This window comes from Mytilus trossulus, chromosome 5 (assembly GCF_036588685.1).
Source record: "Mytilus trossulus isolate FHL-02 chromosome 5, PNRI_Mtr1.1.1.hap1, whole genome shotgun sequence".
NCBI lineage: Eukaryota > Metazoa > Mollusca > Bivalvia > Mytilida > Mytilidae > Mytilus > Mytilus trossulus.
In genome coordinates, this window is record NC_086377.1 from 39,492,245 (window position 1) to 39,514,277 (window position 22,033).

The window sequence follows — 22,033 nt, forward strand, 5'->3', positions numbered from 1 at the left end:
TTGCCTTTATGCTATACTTTTGTCTGTTTTAATATCTTGTATACTTAATATTGTTTCTTGTAGTGCCCTCTCCCCCTGAGAAATTGTACATAGAGCGTATTGATGAAGACAAGGTCAATCTACAGTGGGAACCTCCGACTAAACAGAATGGTGTAATAACCTCCTACGTCATACAGTATAACCACCAGAAAGAGGACCCAGAAAACTTGTGGCAGTCTCTCGAGAAAAATGGTATGCATTAAAGAAAAGTATCAGAGGAAATATTTGGAAAACCTTCATGGAATTCTGTGAAAATATGACTTCTTATAACTTAGGCTGTCAGTCAGTCCGTCCGTCTGTCCGTCAGTCAGTCCCATGAATATTTTTCGTCGCATTTTTCTCAGGAACTACAATACAAGGATTTCTGAAATTTAGTTTCAGGGTTTATCTAAGTCAGCTCTACCGTGTGATGCGTTTTCATATTGATCACTTTACAACTTCCTGTTTACCGAACACTTGCATATTTTTACACTATTAATATTATCCACTTGCGGCGGGGGTATCATCAGTGAGCAGTAGCTCGCAGTTACTTGTTTTTACTGTAATTTACTAATAAAATAGTCTTAAATTTTTTTTATTACTGCAGTTAACATTTAGATATAGTCTGGGTTTAAAGTCTTTTTAGACATCAATAACTTTGTCAAACCATCATGCACTTATTTAGAGTGGAGGTCATTTGCCTTTTTCAAACTTTTTTTATATTTTTTTTGCCATACATGCAAATACATGTAGGAAGATGTGGTATGAGTGCCAATGAGACAGCTCTTCATCCTAGTAACAATTTATAAAAGTAAACTATTTAAGGTCAAGGTACGCCTTCAACATAGAGCCTTGGCTTACACCAAGTCCTGAACAGGAAGCTATAAAGGGCCCAAAAATTACTAGTATAAAACCATTCAAACGGGAGAACCAATGGTCTAATCTATATAAAAAGTAAAATTTTAAATATCCATTTAAAATTTGACTATTTTTAAACAGGAACAATGACTAAAGCCACTATTAATGGGATAAGTAAGGAAGTTAACTACTACTTCAAAGTGAGAGCTTGTACCAACAAAGGTGAAAGTCACCCATCAAGGACAGTAGAGCTTAAAGCCTGGATTTGTACTTTACATTGTGAGCAAGGCAGCATAATCACCACAAAGAAAGATGAAGGTTTGTTCTCTGGTTACCACATATATCATTAATTTACATGCTCTGTACTAGATGGACATACTGAGCCAGATTCTCAGAATTTTCCATATCAATTTCGAGTTTCTCTGACTTTTTCTCTGTTTGATATGATTTCGAAAAACAAAAATGTCTACTGAAAATTTTGCAAGGTTGACATTTTCAAAAAGTGAAAGATTTCAAATTTAAACAGGAGGGACGGAAGAGGGTCTAAAAAGCGGGAGACTTTGACTCCAACTGGAAGAATCACATATATGACATGCCACTAAACCAGATAGTCTCCGACCATACTGCCTGAGCGCGAGAAGCAGCAAATACCAAATTTACAGTCTTATGAGGTAAACATGCAACCACAAGACCTCAAGACAAGTTGATTTTCTAATCACAAGACTTGTACATACATTATATACACTTTAAATAAACAATTTCAGTTAATGTTTGCAACAATTTTACCAATCCAAAATTAAGTCTGATCGGGTTTTGTTGAAAGTAGGCAAGAAGATTGATGGAATAATCTCATAAATGTTATTTTTTACTATGTTTAGATGATGGTGGAATTTTGAAGGATCAGAGACTTGGTATAATTATTGGCTGTTCCATAGGACTCAGTAGTATTGTCATCTGTATTGTTGTTGTTATTGTTAGACAAAGGTAGGTAACTCTGTATATTACAACCAGAGACTTGGTATAATTATAGGCTGTTCCATAGGACTCAGTAGTATTGTTATCTGTACTGTTGTTGTCATTGTTAGACAAAGGTAGGTAACTCTGTATAGTACAACGAGAGACTTGGTATAATTATAGGCTGTTCCATAGGACTCAGTAGTATTGTCATCTGTACTATTGTTGTTGTTATTGTTAGACAAAGGTAGGTAACTCTGTATAGTACAACGAGAGAATTGGTATAATTATAGGCTGTTCCATAGGACTCAGTAGTATTGTCATCTGTATTGTTGTTGTTATTGTTAGACAAAGGTAGGTAACTCTGTATAGTACAACGAGAGACTTGGTATAATTATAGGCTGTTCCATAGGTCTCTGTAGTATTGTCATCTGTACTGTTGTTGTCATTGTTAGACAAAGGTAGGTAACTCTGTATATTACAACCACAGACTTGTTATAATTATAGGCTGTTCCATAGGACTCAGTAGTATTGTCATCTGTATTGTTGTTGTTATTGTTAGACAAAGGTAGGTAACTCTGTATATTACAACCAGAGACTTGGTATAATTATAGGCTGTTCCATAGAACTCAGTAGTATTGTCATCTGTACTGTTGTTGTCATTGTTAGACAAAGGTAGGTAACTCTGTATATTACAACCAGAGACTTGGTATAATTATAGGCTGTTCCATAGGACTCAGTAGTATTGTCATCTGTATTGTTGTTGTCATGTTAGACAAAGGTAGGTAACTCTGTATATTACAACCAGAGACTTGGTATAATTATAGGCTGTTCCATAGGACTCAGTAGTATTGTCATCTGTACTGTTGTTGTCATTGTTAGACAAAGGTAGGTAACTCTGTATATAACAACCAGAGACTTGGTATAATTATAGGCTGTTCCATAGGACTCAGTATTATTGTCATCTGTATTGTTGTTGTTATTGTTAGACAAAGGTAGGTAACTCTGTATATTACAACCAGAGACTTGGTATAATTATAGGCTGTTCCATAGGACTCAGTAGTATTGTCATCTGTACTATTGTTGTCATTGTTAGACAAAGGTAGGTAACTCTGTATAGTACAACGAGAGACTTGGTATAATTATAGGCTGTTCCATAGGACTCAGTAGTATTGTCATCTGTATTGTTGTTGTTATTGTTAGATAAAGGTAGGTAACTCTGTATAGTACAACGAGAGACTTGGTATAATTATAGGCTGTTCCATAGGTGTCAGTAGTATTGTCATCTGTACTGTTGTTGTTATTGTTAGACAAAGGTAGGTAACTCTTAATAGTACAACGAGAGACTTGGTATAATTATAGGCTGTTCCATAGGTCTCAGTAGTATTGTCATCTGTACTGTTGTTGTTATTGTTAGATAAAGGTAGGTAACTCTGTATAGTACAACGAGAGACTTGGTATAATTATAGGCTGTTCCATAGGTCTCAGTAGTATTGTCATCTGTACTGTTGTTGTTATTGTTAGACAAAGGTAGGTAACTCTTAATAGTACAACGAGAGACTTGGTATAATTATAGGCTGTTCCATAGGACTCAGTAGTATTGTCATCTGTACTGTTGTTGTTATTGTTAGACAAAGGTAAAAAGTAACTCTGTATATTACAATCAGAGACTTGGTATAATTATAGGCTGTTCAATAGGACTCAGTAGTATTGTCATCTGTACTATTGTTGTCATTGTTAAACAAAGGTAGGTAACTCTGTATATTACAACCAGAGACTTGGTATAATTATAGGCTGTTCAATAGGACTCAGAAGTATTGTCATCTGTACTGTTGTTGTTATTGTTAGACAAAGGTAGGTAACTCTGTATAGTACAACGAGAGACTTGGTATAATTATAGGCTGTTCCATAGGACTCAGTAGTATTGTCATCTGTACTGTTGTTGTTATTGTTAGACAAAGGTAGGTAACTCTGTATAGTACAACGAGAGACTTGGTATAATTATAGGCTGTTCCATAGGTCTCAGTAGTATTGTCATCTGTATTGTTGTTGTTATTGTTAGACAAAGGTAAAAAGTAACTCTGTATATTACAACCAGAGACTTGGTATAATTATAGGCTGTTCCATAGGACTCAGTAGTATTGTCATCTGTACTGTTGTTGTTATTGTTAGACAAAGGTAGGTAACTCTGTATAGTACAACGAGAGACTTGGTATAATTATAGGCTGTTCCATAGGACTCAGTAGTATTGTCGTCTGTATTGTTGTTGTTATTGTTAGATAAAGGTAGGTAACTCTGTATACTACAACCAGAGACTTGGTATAATTATAGGCTGTTCCATAGGTCTCAGTAGTATTGTCATCTGTACTGTTGTTGTTATTGTTAGACAAAGGTAGGTAACTCTGTATAGTACAACGAGAGACTTGGTATAATTATAGGCTGTTCCATAGGACTCAGTAGTATTGTCGTCTGTATTGTTGTTGTTATTGTTAGATAAAGGTAGGTAACTCTGTATACTACAACCAGAGACTTGGTATAATTATAGGCTGTTCCATAAGTCTCAGTAGTATTGTCATCTGTATTGTTGTTGTTATTGTTAGACAAAGGTAGGTAACTCTGTATAGTACAACGAGAGACTTGGTATAATTATAGGCTGTTCCATAGGTCTCAGTAGTATTGTCATCTGTATTGTTGTTGTTATTGTTAGACAAAGGTAAAAAGTAACTCTGTATATTACAATCAGAGACTTGGTATAATTATAGGCTGTTCAATAGGACTCAGTAGTATTGTCATCTGTACTGTTGTTGTCATTGTTAGACAAAGGTAGGTAACTCTGTATAGTACAACGAGAGACTTGGTATAATTATAGGCTGTTCCATAGGACTCAGTAGTATTGTCATCTGTACTGTTGTTGTCATTGTTAGACAAAGGTAGGTAACTCTGTATAGTACAACAAGAGACTTGATATAATTATAGGCTGTTCCATAGGTCTCAGTAGTATTGTCATCTGTACTGTTGTTGTTATTGTTAGACAAAGGTAGGTAACTCTGTATAGTACAACGAGAGACTTGGTATAATTATAGGCTGTTCCATAGGTCTCAGTAGTATTGTCATCTGTACTGTTGTTGTTATTGTTAGACAAAGGTAGGTAACTCTGTATAGTACAACGAGAGACTTGGTATAATTATAGGCTGTTCCATAGGTCTCAGTAGTATTGTCATCTGTATTGTTGTTGTTATTGTTAGACAAAGGTAAAAAGTAACTCTGTATATTACTATCAGAGACTTGGTATAATTATAGGCTGTTCCATAGGACTCAGTAGTATTGTCATCTGTACTGTTGTTGTCATAGTTAGACAAAGGTAGGTAACTCTGTATAGTACAACGTGAGACTTGGTATAATTATAGGCTGTTCCATAGGACTCAGTAGTATTGTCATCTGTATTGTTGTTGTTATTGTTAGACAAAGGTAGGTAACTCTGTATATTACAACCAGAGACTTGGTATAATTATAGGCTGTTCCATAGGACTCAGTAGTATTGTCATCTGTACTGTTGTTGTTATTGTTAGACAAAGGTAGGTAACTCTGTATAGTACAACGAGAGACTTGGTATAATTATAGGCTGTTCCATAGGACTCAGTAGTATTGTCATCTGTATTGTTGTTGTTATTGTTAGATAAAGGTAGGTAACTCTGTATACTACAACCAGAGACTTGGTATAATTATAGGCTGTTCCATAGGTCTCAGTAGTATTGTCATCTGTATTGTTGTTGTTATTGTTAGACAAAGGTAGGTAACTCTGTATATTACAATCAGAGACTTGGTATAATTATAGGCTGTTCAATAGGACTCAGTAGTATTGTCATCTGTACTATTGTTGTCATAGTTAGACAAAGGTAGGTAACTCTGTATAGTACAACGAGAGACTTGGTATAATTATAGGCTGTTCCATAGGACTCAGTAGTATTGTCATCTGTACTGTTGTTGTTATTGTTAGACAAAGGTAGGTAACTCTGTATAGTACAACGAGAGACTTGGTATAATTATAGGCTGTTCCATAGGACTCAGTAGTATTGTCATCTGTACTGTTGTTGTTATTGTTAGACAAAGGTAGGTAACTCTGTATAGTACAACGAGAGACTTGGTATAATTATAGGCTGTTCCATAGGTCTCAGTAGTATTGTCATCTGTACTGTTGTTGTTATTGTTAGACAAAGGTAGGTAACTCTGTATATTACAATCAGAGACTTGGTATAATTATAGGCTGTTCAATAGGACTCAGTAGTATTGTCATCTGTACTGTTGTTGTTATTGTTAGACAAAGGTAGGTAACTCTGTATAGTACAACGAGAGACTTGGTATAATTATAGGCTGTTCCATAGGACTCAGTAGTATTGTCATCTGTACTGTTGTTGTCATTGTTAGACAAAGGTAGGTAACTCTGTATAGTACAACGAGAGACTTGGTATAATTATAGGCTGTTCAATAGGACTCAGTAGTATTGTCATCTGTACTGTTGTTGTCATTGTTAGACAAAGGTAGGTAACTCTGTATAGTACAACGAGAGACTTGGTATAATTATAGGCTGTTCCATAGGACTCAGTAGTATTGTCATCTGTACTGTTGTTGTTATTGTTAGACAAAGGTAGGTAACTCTGTATAGTACAACGAGAGACTTGGTATAATTATAGGCTGTTCCATAGGACTCAGTAGTATTGTCATCTGTACTGTTGTTGTTATTGTTAGACAAAGGTAGGTAACTCTGTATAGTACAACGAGAGACTTGGTATAATTATAGGCTGTTCCATAGGTCTCAGTAGTATTGTCATCTGTACTGTTGTTGTTATTGTTAGACAAAGGTAGGTAACTCTGTATAGTACAACGAGAGACTTGGTATAATTATAGGCTGTTCCATAGGTCTCTGTAGTATTGTCATCTGTACTGTTGTTGTTATTGTTAGACAAAGGTAGGTAACTCTGTATAGTACAACGAGAGACTTGGTATAATTATAGGCTGTTCCATAGGACTCAGTAGTATTGTCATCTGTACTGTTGTTGTCATTGTTAGACAAAGGTAGGTAACTCTGTATAGTACAACGAGAGACTTGGTATAATTATAGGCTGTTCAATAGGACTCAGTAGTATTGTCATCTGTACTGTTGTTGTCATTGTTAGACAAAGGTAGGTAACTCTGTATAGTACAACGAGAGACTTGGTATAATTATAGGCTGTTCCATAGGACTCAGTAGTATTGTCATCTGTACTGTTGTTGTTATTGTTAGACAAAGGTAGGTAACTCTGTATAGTACAACGAGAGACTTGGTATAATTATAGGCTGTTCCATAGGACTCAGTAGTATTGTCATCTGTACTGTTGTTGTTATTGTTAGACAAAGGTAGGTAACTCTGTATAGTACAACGAGAGACTTGGTATAATTATAGGCTGTTCCATAGGTCTCAGTAGTATTGTCATCTGTACTGTTGTTGTTATTGTTAGACAAAGGTAGGTAACTCTGTATAGTACAACGAGAGACTTGGTATAATTATAGGCTGTTCCATAGGTCTCTGTAGTATTGTCATCTGTACTGTTGTTGTTATTGTTAGACAAAGGTAGGTAACTCTGTATAGTACAACGAGAGACTTGGTATAATTATAGGCTGTTCCATAGGACTCAGTAGTATTGTCATCTGTACTGTTGTTGTCATAGTTAGACAAAGGTAGGTAACTCTGTATAGTACAACGAGAGACTTGGTATAATTATAGGCTGTTCCATAGGACTCAGTAGTATTGTCATCTGTATTGTTGTTGTTATTGTTAGACAAAGGTAGCTAACTCTGTATATTACAACCAGAGACTTGGTATAATTATAGGCTGTTCCATAGGACTCAGTAGTATTGTCATCTGTACTGTTGTTGTTATTGTTAGACAAAGGTAGGTAACTCTGTATAGTACAACGAGAGACTTGGTATAATTATAGGCTGTTCCATAGGACTCAGTAGTATTGTCATCTGTATTGTTGTTGTTATTGTTAGACAAAGGTAGGTAACTCTGTATAGTACAACGAGAGACTTGGTATAATTATAGGCTGTTCCATAGGACTCAGTAGTATTGTCATCTGTATTGTTGTTGTTATTGTTAGATAAAGGTAGGTAACTCTGTATACTACAACCAGAGACTTGGTATAATTATAGGCTGTTCCATAGAACTCAGTAGTATTGTCATCTGTATTGTTGTTGTTATTGTTAGACAAAGGTAAAAAGTAACTCTGTATATTACAATCAGAGACTTGGTATAATTATAGGCTGTTCCATAGGACTCAGTAGTATTGTCATCTGTATTGTTGTTGTTATTGTTAGATAAAGGTAGGTAACTCTGTATACTACAACCAGAGACTTGGTATAATTATAGGCTGTTCCATAGAACTCAGTAGTATTGTCATCTGTATTGTTGTTGTTATTGTTAGACAAAGGTAAAAAGTAACTCTGTATATTACAATCAGAGACTTGGTATAATTATAGGCTGTTCCATAGGTCTCAGTAGTATTGTCATCTGTATTGTTGTTGTTATTGTTAGACAAAGGTAAAAAGTAACTCTGTATATTACAATCAGAGACTTGGTATAATTATAGGCTGTTCAATAGGACTCAGTAGTATTGTCATCTGTACTGTTGTTGTCATTGTTAGACAAAGGTAGGTAACTCTGTATAGTACAACGAGAGACTTGGTATAATTATAGGCTGTTCAATAGGACTCAGTAGTATTGTCATCTGTATTGTTGTTGTCATCGTTCGACAAAGGTAGGTAACTCTGTGTCTACTTTTGTGGAAAAGAATTGACTAAAAGTCATGTGTGTTCTGAGAATTTTGAAGATGTTTTCTTATGAAAAAATACTATCAATGGACTTACAGGCAAATGTCAATTTGATTGCCCCCTCAAGAACACACATGAACAACAAACACCTCTAAATCTCAACAGTCTTTAAATTAAATACAAGTGTCCATTAATTCTGCCATAACAACATACCTGCCAAGTTTTCAAAATGCCCATGGGGGTTTTGTGTGCAAGATGGCTGCCATACTCCTAAAAAACCTTCAAAGGGGCCTTCAAATACAGTGTAATGTTGTTTTTTGGCTTCTTCATACCTTTACAAGCCTCAATTCATTGTAAAATTAATTGTTTTGGAAAAATTGTGCACATAATTGCTATATAAAATACTCAATTTGGGAGCCTCCATGGGGGAAATCCCCCGCAAATAGTGACAGTTGGCAGGTATGTAACAATTATTACCAATTTTGTCTTAAGCCCAATTTAACCTTCCTGACATTCTGACTTCATTTATGATATTGTATAATTTTATCTATTATTATGTGAAAGAGGCTCTTATTTCTTGGTTTTTGTTTTCTGCAACTTTTGTTGCAGAAAGCTCGACATAGGGATAGTGATCCGGCGGCGGCGTTAGCTATCTTTTTAAAAGCTTTATATTTTAGAAGGTGGAAGACCTGGATGCTTATTACTTTGTATATAGATGCCTTTATTACGAAGTTTGCGTCAGTCACATGTCAAATGTCCTTGACCTCATATTCATGGTTCAGTGACCACTTGAAAAAAAAGTTCAGATTTTTTGTAATGTTGAATTCTCTGTAATTATAAGTACATGTAATAGGATAATTATATTTGGTATGTGCGTACCTTGTAACATACATGTGATGGACTGTGAAACTCAGATCAGGAGATTTGGAAATTTTGGTCAGGAGATTAGGACTCAGATCAGGAGGTTTTTTATCGACATAAATTTGGTCGTAAATATAACCGTATGATGTAGAAATTGTGTTTTTTCTACAAATTGTAATATGTTTATAGTACCCTTATTGCCTTTCTATTTGAATAAAATAAAATGTTAAGAAGAATCTGTTTCCTGTTTAGTTTTGTTTTGTTTTTGATAAATGATTGTTCACTGCTTGCAAATAAATCATTATATCTTTTATTCATGTCTCCATCTCCTTATCATTGGTAAATGTATAGACAAATAAGAAAGAAATAAGCTGTACATGTTTGTTTGCAACATCATAAATTAATTAAAAAAATAACAAACACTAACAGTAGTACTGCATGGCTTTTAAGCATTATGAAAGTCATATTTGTAGAAAACTAAAAAAGAGTTAAACAGTGTAAAATGTTTTGCTATTTCTAGCTTACACAATCAAATGTTATATATTCTAACATCAACTCTTTTCTCAATCCTAAGGTTTTATAATCCCAATTAGAACTTTTATCAGTCTTTTTTTTTTATCTTTATTCCAAATGTTCATATTATTTATTCCAATTACATGGGTTATAAACAGATTTGTAATATAAACTTCAATTTGATCATTGAAAGGAGGTCTAGATTGCTAAAATAATTTATAAATTTATATTTTTTTACTTGTCCCAAAACATTTAAATTCATTTAATCAACATCCTTTTATGATTATTTGATTAAAATATTAATCATTTCTAGTCTTTTTACAATTTACATTTTTAAAAGCAAAATAACTGAAAACAGGATAAAACAAAGGGAAGTAACAAAAATGTATTTCAATATTCCCAATACACATCGTTTTTATAACACAACGGCAGTTAGCCATAGGTTAAACATCGTTGATTACCAGTATGTTTGACACCCAAGCTGTCAAGTGAAGCCAATTAACTATACATCTTCTTTGATGTACAGGTAAACTTTTACACAGGTGTCAATTACACTCTTACAGTAGTAAGAAATGATCAAATATGGCGTCTGAAATTTTTCATTTACGAAATATTTCATACACGGGAGTTTTTTCTCCTAAACGGGAGGACGGGAGGAGACCCCTGAAAACGGGAGTTTTGTACTCCCGTCGGGAGGTTCACATGTATGTTGTAAGGTCCTCATGCCCATCAGACAGTTTTCACTTGACCTCGACCTCATTTCATGGATCAGTGAACAAGGTTAAGTTTTGGTGGTCAAGTCCATATCTCAGATACTATAAGCAATAGGGCTTGTATATTCAGTGTATGGAAGGACAGTAAGGTGTATATGTTCAACTGTCAGGTGTCATTTGACCTTGACCTCATTTTCATGGTTCAGTGGTTATAGTTAAGTTTTTGTGTTTTGGTCTGTTTTGCTCATGCTTTATGCAATAGATCTGCTAAATTTGTTGTATGGAATGATTGTAAGGTGTACCTGTCTAGCGGGCAGATGTCATTTGACCTTGACCTCATTTTCATGGTTGAGTGGTCAAAGTTAAGTTTTAAAGTTTTGGTCTTTTTATCTAATACTATATGCCATAGGTCAACTATATTTGGTGTATGGAAATATTTTTTGATCTTTATGTCAGTCGCGCAGGTTTTATTTGACCTCGACCTCATTTTCAAGGTTCATTGCTCAGTGTTAAGTTTTTGTGTTTTGGTCTATTTTTCTTAAACTATAAGTAATAGGTCAACTGTATTTGTTTTTATTTTTTGCGCAATAGTGTTGTTCCTCTCAACTTACTTCTTTTTAATGTGTCTAAGGTTTTATCATATTTTTCTAACTGACCTTTTGCATTCTTTGATTACAGGCATTATGCTAGAATGTACATGACACAACAAGGAGTCAATGGTAGCCTTGGCGATAGAAATGTTGGGCATTACCTTAGCAACCACAATGGGAGATCACCCTATCACATGGTTGATGAGGATTCACGACTGCCAATGATACAAGAAAATGCACTCTCTGATACTAAGGTTGGTGCATAATAGATTTTTGTTGATCATCATCTAAAAAATAGATTTTCTCAATTGTGCCAGCCTTGCAAGTTTATAGTAATGAAAAAGTAAATTATCCTGATTAATAGTAATTTCTAGCAACTTCATTGGCTGATATTTTGTCGTAATAAATTTCAGTGCAATTTTTCATAAAGTCAGTTTGAATACCCCCTAATACCATTGACTAAATTCAATTGTTTTTTACTTAAAATGACGTCACAAAAAAAATTGTAAGAAAATTCATTGTCAACGTCATAAACAGGGCATATATACATGGGTAATGATTGTTTAAAAGTCAGGGTAAATTTGTTACACAGTGTACAACTATCCTGATGCAGAGTTTATTTGATCATAATATCTCTTCAATAAATGTATGTATTTTTAGGGACCTGATGATACTGTTAGATTCCCAGGTAATGGACGAGTGATTTATCTTTGTAATGGGAAAGCACCTAATGGTAAAATCAGAGCTTACGTTGCTAGTCCTATAAATGGACAGGTGAGTGGTCAATATACTAGTATATAGAGAGAATGGAAATGGGGAATGTGTCAAAGAGTCAACAACCCAACCAAAGAACAGAAAACATCGATAATAGTACATAGATATAAGAAGATGTGATATGAGTGCCAACGAGACAACTCTCCATCCAAGTCACAATTTGTAAAAGTAAACCATTATAGGTCAAAGTATGGTCTTTAACATGATGCCTTGGCTCACACCGAACAGTAAGCTATAAGGGCCCCAAAATATGACTAGTATAAAACCATTCAAAAGGGAAAACCAATGGTCTGATATATATATATAAAAAAAATGAGTAACACTTCAGAACCACATCAACATCCATGTAAAGGGTATTTGTTTAATGTTTCATATGTACCATATCAGAAATTTTGATGTAAGTTGAAGAAGCTTGTATTATTGATATAGCGAGGTGATCTTTAGGTTTCATATATGAATTAGAATAAAAGGAGATGAGGGGTATCCAATACAGAGACAGTAATCAAACAGCACAAAAATATACAGCTAGAGCTAATTACAGCTGATAATAATCTGGTGTTTATATAAAACTGTCAATTCATTATTATGTGTCAGATAGCAAGTTTCTTGAATTCCATGAATGGAAAAATAGAGATACCAAAGGGACATTCAAACTTATAAGTTAAAAAATAAACTGACAATGCTATGGTTAAAGAGAAAATACAAACACCAGTACACAAAACAACATACTGTAGATTCATTTATTTTCGTGGGTAACAATTTTCGTGGATTGAGGAAAACTTACATTTTCGTGGATATTTGATTTCGTGGTTTTTGCGAAATCTGCATACAACCCTATAGAAAATTTGGTATTCGTTGAACATTAAATTTCGTGGTTAACCTGTACCCACGAAATCCACGAAAATTGGTATCCAACAAATAATAATGGATCCACAGTAGATAGACTGAGCAAAACAAATCCCCACAAAATCAGTACTGGGGATGATCTCAGATGCCCCTGGAGGGTATGCAGATCCTGTTGCTTTTGCTACACCCGTCATGAAAGTGAACCATTAATTCAGTACAAATTTTCTATAGTCTCATAGGTCAAACTTTACTGTTACAAACGAAATCAAATTTCCATGGAAATATGATTGTCCAACATCAGAGAAATAATACATATGCCAATAAATTAAACGAAATATGATTGTCCAACATCAGAGAAATAATACATATGCCAACAAGACCAGTAGTATCTTTCTATCAATTGTGGTTTTTAGTGTGAGCTTTGTTGTTATTCTTTGTTAATTGTAAACTAGGCCAAAATATTGTCACATATTGGAGTGAAATCACCAGGTAGATAACTTTTTGTATTTTGAAGGTAGGCGAACGCACAGCTCTGATAGCATCAAAAAGTTCACAGCAGGTGTCCGATAATTCTCACCAAGATTCTTACATTACTCATAGCCAGTCGGACGGGAATGTCCCAATGTTACCTCACAAAAACTCAGAAAGAGGCTATAAGTATGAGGACCGAAAATCATCAGGAAATTCAAATGATATTGATAACGCTACCTCAAAAGTGCTTACATCAAGTGAGAATTCTCAGGCTAATGGTGCTCCTCCAGGACAAATCGCGGGTAGTCATGGCGACCATGACCTTGAAGACAGTGGAGATTTAATCTCTAAAATGTTACAAGCTACAACCTCAGTTACAGACTGCTCTGACGTATGTTCTACGCTACCTCAAAGGTCAGGGTCAAGTGTAACCATGGAAATATCAGATCTGTTAGCAGTGGATGCTTAACAACTGTTTTTGATTACATTAAGACATAGATCTGTTGTTTATAGTTGCTAAGCAACTACTGTTACTACACAGGGAAGAATTGTTAATATTTATGTCTTTATTTTGACTAGACTAGATAATATATATGTTTCGTGTTTTTGTTGATTTTTGTGAGCTATGTAAATTTTGCATTTTTCTATTTGCTGAGTGTAAGGTTACGGTTGGTTGGTTCCTAGAACATCATAATGATGTTGTTGATATATTAAGATAATTATTTAATGATTATTCAGTTCTAAGAGTCAATCTTCATATGGCAAACTTAAAAGAAATTGTGTATTTCATGTAGAATGTAATTCTTTGTTTAATGTCATAACAGATTTGATATATGCAGATGGTTTGAACTTGCATTTGGCACCCTATAACTTATATAATTGCACTGCTATAATTGAAATTGTCAAACATATTTTCTCTCAGGTATTTGAATATCCCTCAGATGAAGGTCACTTGCAATTTTCCATGTTAGTTTCACATAAATCCACATTTTCAATTAGATTTATGGTCGGGTCATTTCTCTTGGAATTTTATTCAATTTTCTACCACAGGAAACATATTTCTTTCAGATATATATTTATTTTATTATAATGATAAAAGTTTTCATATTTCTATGAAATCACAAGTATTTACTTTTGTCAGGAAATATTGTAAATAATTAGAAATATAGTCCTGTTATCTCCCCTTTTGATACAAGTTACCTCCCTTATTGATGCGAGTTATCTCCCTTTATGATGCAAGTTTGGAAACAATCAGCCTAACCTATGTTGTATATTGAAGAGGGTCGTAAAGGGGAGGTATGTGCAAATATGAAATTTAAATAAGAATAGAGACGAAGCTATGAATGGTTTGGCTTGAAAGGGAGATTTCTCTTTTTGCACAAAAGCATGTGTGGGCTATTCCATTGAAATAGATGAGGGGTGGAAGGAAGGAATTTAAAAAGCTTTTCAACCAACAAAAAAAAAATGACCTACAACTCCTATCTAAAAAATATAACTTCCATTCCTACCCCTCTAATTTACATTTTTATAGAATAGCTCGTCACTTAAAATAGAAAATTTCATACATTTGGCACTAGATACCCCTTTACTACCTTCATTGAATACATTGTGTTGATATTCCACATTTGTATGAGGTAGATTTGAGATGGCAGCTTAACAAAAACCAAATTTCAGGCAAACACATAAAAGTTGGATGATGCATTGTTTCAGCTTGCAGTCTCACATTTCATAATTTTGATCAGAAATTTAATGTTAATCAAACTTAATATGTATTTCAGGAAGATATTTAAGTATTTCAACTTAATGTATGTATTTTCAGATATACATTAAGTATATTCGCTGATGATTCAAACTTTTCAATCTTTTTCGCACACATGCATATTTTTAGGGGAGATTTTTCGTTTGTTTTAGTTGACTTGTTTATTTTTGTTCTTTTCTGTGTTGTTTATGAAATTTTTGTCAACTTAGTTTTTAGTTTTTGTAAATTTTAAAAAAAAAGTACAGGTTGTTGTTAATTTAACATGGGAACTTATTTGGTGTAGCTGAAAACCTCAAATTAAAGTATTAATCACCAATTACATGTTTCTAATATCTCAGTTAAATATTTGGCCTTGTTTTTATCAAAATCAATTAATTTGGTTGCACAAGTTTTTTGTCATTGATTTCATTAGGTGTAATTTATTTGAAGTCTGATAAATATCATACCTCTTACTAGCTATCGTTTATTTATATATGTCTCACGACATATCAGAAAACAGGATGCTAGAATGTTTGATTTTATTTAGTCTGATTTATTTCATGTTTACAAATGCTGTAAATTTTGTTAAAATCTATTTACATTTTTTTCATTTTGTCATCATTGTACATTTTTTAGCTGTAGTTTCATAAAAATAGTCATCTTATGGACAGTGAAGTTTTTTATTACATTTTCTCCTCCTAAATACAACATTTTGATTGGTTTGATCAAAATTTTCCACCCTCTGCAATAAAGCACATGTGTGCTTCCATGGTAGTAAATTGCCATCCATCTATATACTAGTAAGATGAATTATTTAGTATCATTAAGAATTCCGCTTTTTAAAAACCTGACCTTATATTGCCTCTGCAAATTGCACTGTATATTAATTGCCCCTTTAATGTTCCATGAATCACAAAATGAAGATCTGGTCATTTAAAATTAACAAAAATTGACCCTTGACATCGATATATCCTATTTTATAACACTAATCAAGTTTACACTCTGACCTTGAAATTTCAGATCCATTAAACTAACAGAGTTTTCACCCTTTAACTTGAAATATTGAAAGTACATATGCTCACCCTTTGACTTTATGATATCAAATAATTTTAGCTGATTCTATGACCTTGTAGATAAATTAAACTAGAAAAAAGCTGACTTAATGACCTTGAAACTTCACTTCAGTTTAGCTAAATTAAAGCTGACCCTTTGACCTTGTAATATCACATTAGTCAAACTATAAAACAGAAGCTTACCCAATGACCTTGAAATGTTTAAATGATATTAATTGAAGAGGAATATAGTCATGTGTTCTTGTCCCTGATTTTAATCTTAGTACATAGTCTAATTTACAGATATTTTGAGATCAAAATTTGAAGAAAAAAAATTCCCCTCATAAAGAAATCTTATATAACATTATAGTTTTATAATTAGGGAGCTACCATTTGAATTTTATAACATTATAGTTTTATAATTAGGGAGCTACCATTTGAATTTTATAACATTATAGTTTTATAATTAGGGAGCTACCATTTGAATTTTATGGGGGGGGGGGGGGGGGGCTAGGATGAAATTTGAAAAAAATAGGCAGAACAGGAGTTTTGAGTAAAAAAAAAGACAGGATGAGATACTTGCAAAAAAAAAAAAAGTCAGGACTCAATTTAGGTAAATAAAGGCAGGATAAACTAAAAAAAAAAGGCAGGACCGAACAGAGTGAAAAATAAAAAGGCAGGACAGAGATTATATCTAAAAAAAAATGCAGGAAAAAAAAATCCATCCTAGTCCCCCCATAAAAATCAAATGGTAGCTCCCTCATCTGAGTTTCAGGTATTTCAAGTAAATATGTTCTTAAATTTTGATGATGTATATAACAATCTGTATACTTACGAAAGAAACACATAATGTAAGAAAAAATATCTGTCAGTAACTTACTGAATAAAAAAAAAGTCCTGAATACATAAGACATAAAGACATTACCAATTTGTTTTCACTCAGTTAATATTAAAATCATTCAATAAAATGTAACTTTATAGAAATAGATTCACAAATTGTTTCTTTAACTAACACCTAACTTTCAAATTGTAAGCAGTCCCATGACAGTTATAAACAGTAATAAGTGATGGATACTAAATATTAGGGAAAGGCAGGCATGCTTATGAATTTTCGTGTCGCCTATGATGTGTCTTCCCTAACTATTATCAAACCTCCGCCAACAGGCATGGATTCAAGATTTGATGTTAGGGGGCATTCCTAGGAATTAGGAGTTAAATTACCATATTTTGACCCAAAACAAATCCTAATTTTTGGGGAGGGGGTGAAAGTTGTGCCTTTCGTTTTGAATCTAATCCAGGCTAATTTCAAATCAAATTATATTTTTTTTATTTGGGGGGAGGGGGTGAAGGTTGTGCCCTTCGTCTGAATCTAATCCAGGCTAAATTTCACTTAATTTCTTATAAAATGTCCCAACAACAAAAGCTCTGCCTTATATCACTTAAGCATCAAGAATTTTAAGGATTCTTCTACCAACAACTTTAATGTAAATTAAACAATTTATTTATTATGTGTGAAAATCAGCTGCATTGTTTCATATTAATTTATTTCAATTGAACATTTAGAAAATTTTAAATAATTGTATGTCAAAATTGACTTTCGAAATTAGGTAACCATAGTTACCTCCAGTCAACTACCTCTGTGTCATGGTAACCTCTTCGTCTCAGGGAGAATATCAACGGAGACTACCTTGTCAAGTGCTGCCTCATCTCATCAAGATATTTGTAAACATGGTCATTTATATTGATTTTAATAGTTAGCTCCCTTTGTAATAGGAAGAGTTTACTACCTTTGTAATTGGGACAGTTAGCTCCCTTTGTAATAGGAAGAGTTATCTGCCTTTGTAATTGGGAGTTAGCTCCCTTTGTAATATGAAGAGTTATCTACCTTTGTAATTGGAACAGTTAGCTCCCTTTGTTATAGGAAGAGTTAAATACCTTTATCATTTGTTTTATATAGATTTTTCTTTCTTTATTCTTATGACTAATGATGGCATATTTTATTTTAGGTTGTACTTATTTCATGTATTGATATATAGTGTATTTATGTGACATCAGTTGTTCTTTTTTTTCAAATCTTTCATTTTTATGTGACATGAGTAATTCTCTTTTTTGAAATATATTTCTTTTATTCTTTTTGTGAATTCAGTAATACTTTTTTTAAATTATTCTTTCTTTATGTGACATGAGTAATTTTTTTTCTTCAAATCTTTGTTTTAGTGTAGTAAATATATTTTTGTTAATCTGTCTTTTATTTTTATGTGACCTGAGTATTTTTTTTCAAATCTTTCTTTTATTCACATGTTGGCTAGTAATTTTTTTTTCAAATCTTTCTTTTATTAACATGTTGGCTAGTAAAAAAAATTCAAATCTTTCTTTTATTTTTATGTGACCTGAGTATTTTTTTTTCAAATCTTTCTTTCATAACATGTTGGCTAGTAATTTTTTTTCAAATCTTTCTTTCATAACATGTTGGCTAGTAATTTTTTTTCAAATCTTTCTTTCATAACATGTTGGCTAGTAATTTTTTTTCAAATCTTTCTTTCATAACATGTTGGCTAGTATTTTTTTTTCAAATCTTTCTTTTATTCACATGTTGGCTAGTAATTTTTTTTTCAAACCTTTCTGTTATTCACATGTTGGCTAGTAATTTTTTTCAAATCTTTCTTTTATTCACATATTGGCTAGTAATTTTTTTTCAAATCTTTCTTTTATTCACATATTGGCTATCATTGCAGCATGTGTTCATCCATTCATTTCAAAACATTTTCAGAAAAAATCTTTCTTATTTTTTAAGGATCAAAATTCAAAAAATTCCTTATCATTAGTGTAGTTTTAAATTTACCATGTTCTTTGAAGGTTCAAGAGGATAACCTTGCAAAAATGTCTTTTAAGTATGATTGATATTTCCCATTAATGAAATGATGCACACAAAGCGGTAATTAATGTAAAGCTCACCTGGCTTAAGAGCAATGCGATCTATTGTCATCACTTAACATCCAGTGCCATTTATTAATTTGTATGGATGGGGTTTCTTAATTTCTGTATCCTTTTAATGGTTTTAGCATTTTTCTTTATCTTTATAAATAAAAAAATAAAATTTATTCTTTTAAATTCTTAAGAAAATGACTTTTTCTGTAAATTTTTTTTTTTTATTCCCTACTTCCTTTTTTTCTGTAATCAATTTTGTTTTAACTTATTTCTTATTTTCAGCTGTAATTCTTAGTACTGATGCACCCTATTCTCTTTTCTTTATAAATTTCCTTATTACTATATTCATTTTTTTTCATTATTCTTTATTCTGACCCTTTTGTGTTATTGACTTCAGTCTTATAAAAATGGTTCAGCTTTGATAGTAAATGAACATATCCATTAAAAAAAAACAATAAATGCAAATAATATCAGAGGTGGCTTTAGGAGAGTTTTCAGGGGCTCCCCCCCCTCTTTTGTGGAAATATTTTGGGTGTTTATATAAGGAATCACTGAAGCATGATTGGAGCGGGCCCCCTTTTGGGCAGTCAGTGGGCCTTTCTTATGAAAATTTCTGGATATGGTCCAATGAAGGCTTATATAACAGTACTACTGGATTGAAGTTAAAATTTTGGCATGGTAGCCCACAGCTAAAATTTTGGTAGGCAATATATATAGTCCTGTACAAAAAAAACGAAATTTTAATAGCCCCCACCAAATTTTAGGGGCCATTGGTGAGTGGGCCCTGCTATTTTGTTAACTTATTTTCAATACAATTTCACTTCCTCTCTGAAACAATTTTATTTTTATCTCAAAATAATTTTAAAACTGAATAATTTATTTTTAATATAAAATTGCCCAGCCCCTCAAATGATGAATGGTTTGTGCTTGAGTTTCGTTCAGTAAAATTTCAACCAAAAGAGGTCTGTATTGGATGTTCTTCATTTCTGTTATCCTTATTTTTTGCCATTTTTCTCTATTCTCTCATTATCGCTATGCTTTATATTTTTGGCATTTTCCTCCAATCTACCTTTTGGCTCAGTTTACTTTATTTTCATTTCATCATCTCATCATTTCTTTGCTTTATTTCTTTTCCTCCATTTTTTCTCTTTTTTTGGGTTTCTCTATTCTAAATCCATTATTCCCTATACAGTGAACCCCATCCAGATTCGTGTAACACATTTTATTGAGCTCACTATACAAATCCTTATTTCTATATTAGAATATGTAGACCATTATTATCCATTATAGATGACGATCAATAGTTAATGTGTTTTCAGGACTGTGAAAAAAAGGGTGTTTAAAAAAGTCGAAAAGTTGTGAAAACGTTTTCATTTATTAAGGGGGTAGACCTAGGATAAGGGAAATAATTCTTAAAATCATCAGTACGTTTGTGTCAACCATTTTAATAAATATATTCTAAGCCTCTAGGTTACACAGATTATTTCTAATCTGTTTCAGGAAAGTACTTTAAATACAATGATGAAACTTGACTTTTACAATCGCATCACTGATTTAAAGAGTTATCTCCTTGAATCAAGGTCTTCCCCTTTAAGTCTGACAAATTTTCAGTAAATCAGGTCATATATGTCAGGTATATTATATCATTGTCAGTTGCTTTATTTTGTCATGCACACAGTGAATTGTGCCTAATCATAAACATTTTGATGACTCAGAGTCATCTTTGAAGTTGGAATTATGGGTATTTTTATTTTTATGTATGCATGTTTTTTGTCATGAATATTTATAGAACTGTGTACAGCAGATTGTTTACTGGTGTAACCCTAGGTAATCATGTGCCCTAAGGGCTTGTAATAAATGTGTATTCACTGAAGTTTGTTGTGTCTTTTTTATATTCCAGGTGTTAACTTCACATAACCACAAGGGCCTTTTAAAAGTTTTTGGACACTTGAGAAAGGTTAACTGCAATCGCTGATCTATGGAATGTAGTCAAGATTAGATGAACAAAGATACTATATACCAAATATAGTTATCCTATTACTCATAATAAGTGAAAAACTCAGCTGACAGATTATATATAGAATGAAGTTCTAAAATTTTAGATTTACTGATTGCCAATAAGACAACTTTCCCAAATTTCAAATGAAATGGATGTAAGCAAATTAAGTCAAATGAACGACCTTCAATTATGAGAACAAGAGTGCACAGGCTAAAATTACTCGCCTTCTTTACTGACAAATTAATGATTGTATATTGATTGGTATAGATAGAAAGCTTTATTGCAAGCATCAAATAAACTTTACTTGATCAAAAAGAGGTCAAGTTCAGATAAACCAAACCAGAAATAAATGTACCACGGCTTACGATCATTCCATACCCAAATAAAGTTGACCTACTGCTTACAGTTTCATTAATTTGTCAGTAAATGAAATAAACTTTACCATGAAACTGCAATATTGGACATTAAAACATGAAAATGAGGTCCAGGTCAGATGAACCCTGCCAGACAAACATGTACACCTTACAATTAATCTATGCATTAAATATAGTTGAATTATTGCTGATCATGCTTATGGTATCTAAGAAACAAAGTTGACTATGAAAATTTAACATTGACTAATGAACCATGAAAATAAGGCCAATGTCGAATTATACCTGCCAGACAGACATAATTATATGCTTTAAAATCATTCCATACACAGATTAAAGTTGACATATAGCTTAGAGTTTAACAAAAACAGACCAAAACACAAAAACGGAACAGTGAGCAATCAACCATGAATTGAGGTCAAGTTGAGAAAAAAACTACTAGACTGACATGTACGGGTTAAAATATTTTAATTCACAAAATGTAGTTGACCAATTGCATATAGTATCAAAAATAAACCCAAAAACTGAAATTACAACTGA

General features: G+C 32.9%; 1 protein-coding gene across 1 annotated transcript in view; it reads left to right on the plus strand.

Moving 5' to 3' along the window:
* Positions 1 to 16,668, plus strand: part of LOC134717931 (protogenin-like) — a 92,693-nt gene extending 76,025 nt beyond the window's left edge. The window contains exons 17-22 of the mRNA XM_063580429.1: positions 64 to 231; positions 1,018 to 1,194; positions 1,755 to 1,860; positions 11,403 to 11,568; positions 11,975 to 12,088; positions 13,449 to 16,668. Of these exons, the coding sequence (XP_063436499.1) occupies positions 64 to 231; positions 1,018 to 1,194; positions 1,755 to 1,860; positions 11,403 to 11,568; positions 11,975 to 12,088; positions 13,449 to 13,874 (1,157 nt within the window). The 3' untranslated portion in view covers positions 13,875 to 16,668. The remainder of the gene's footprint in view (positions 1 to 63; positions 232 to 1,017; positions 1,195 to 1,754; positions 1,861 to 11,402; positions 11,569 to 11,974; positions 12,089 to 13,448) is intronic.
* The last annotated feature ends 5,365 nt before the right edge of the window (positions 16,669 to 22,033 follow it).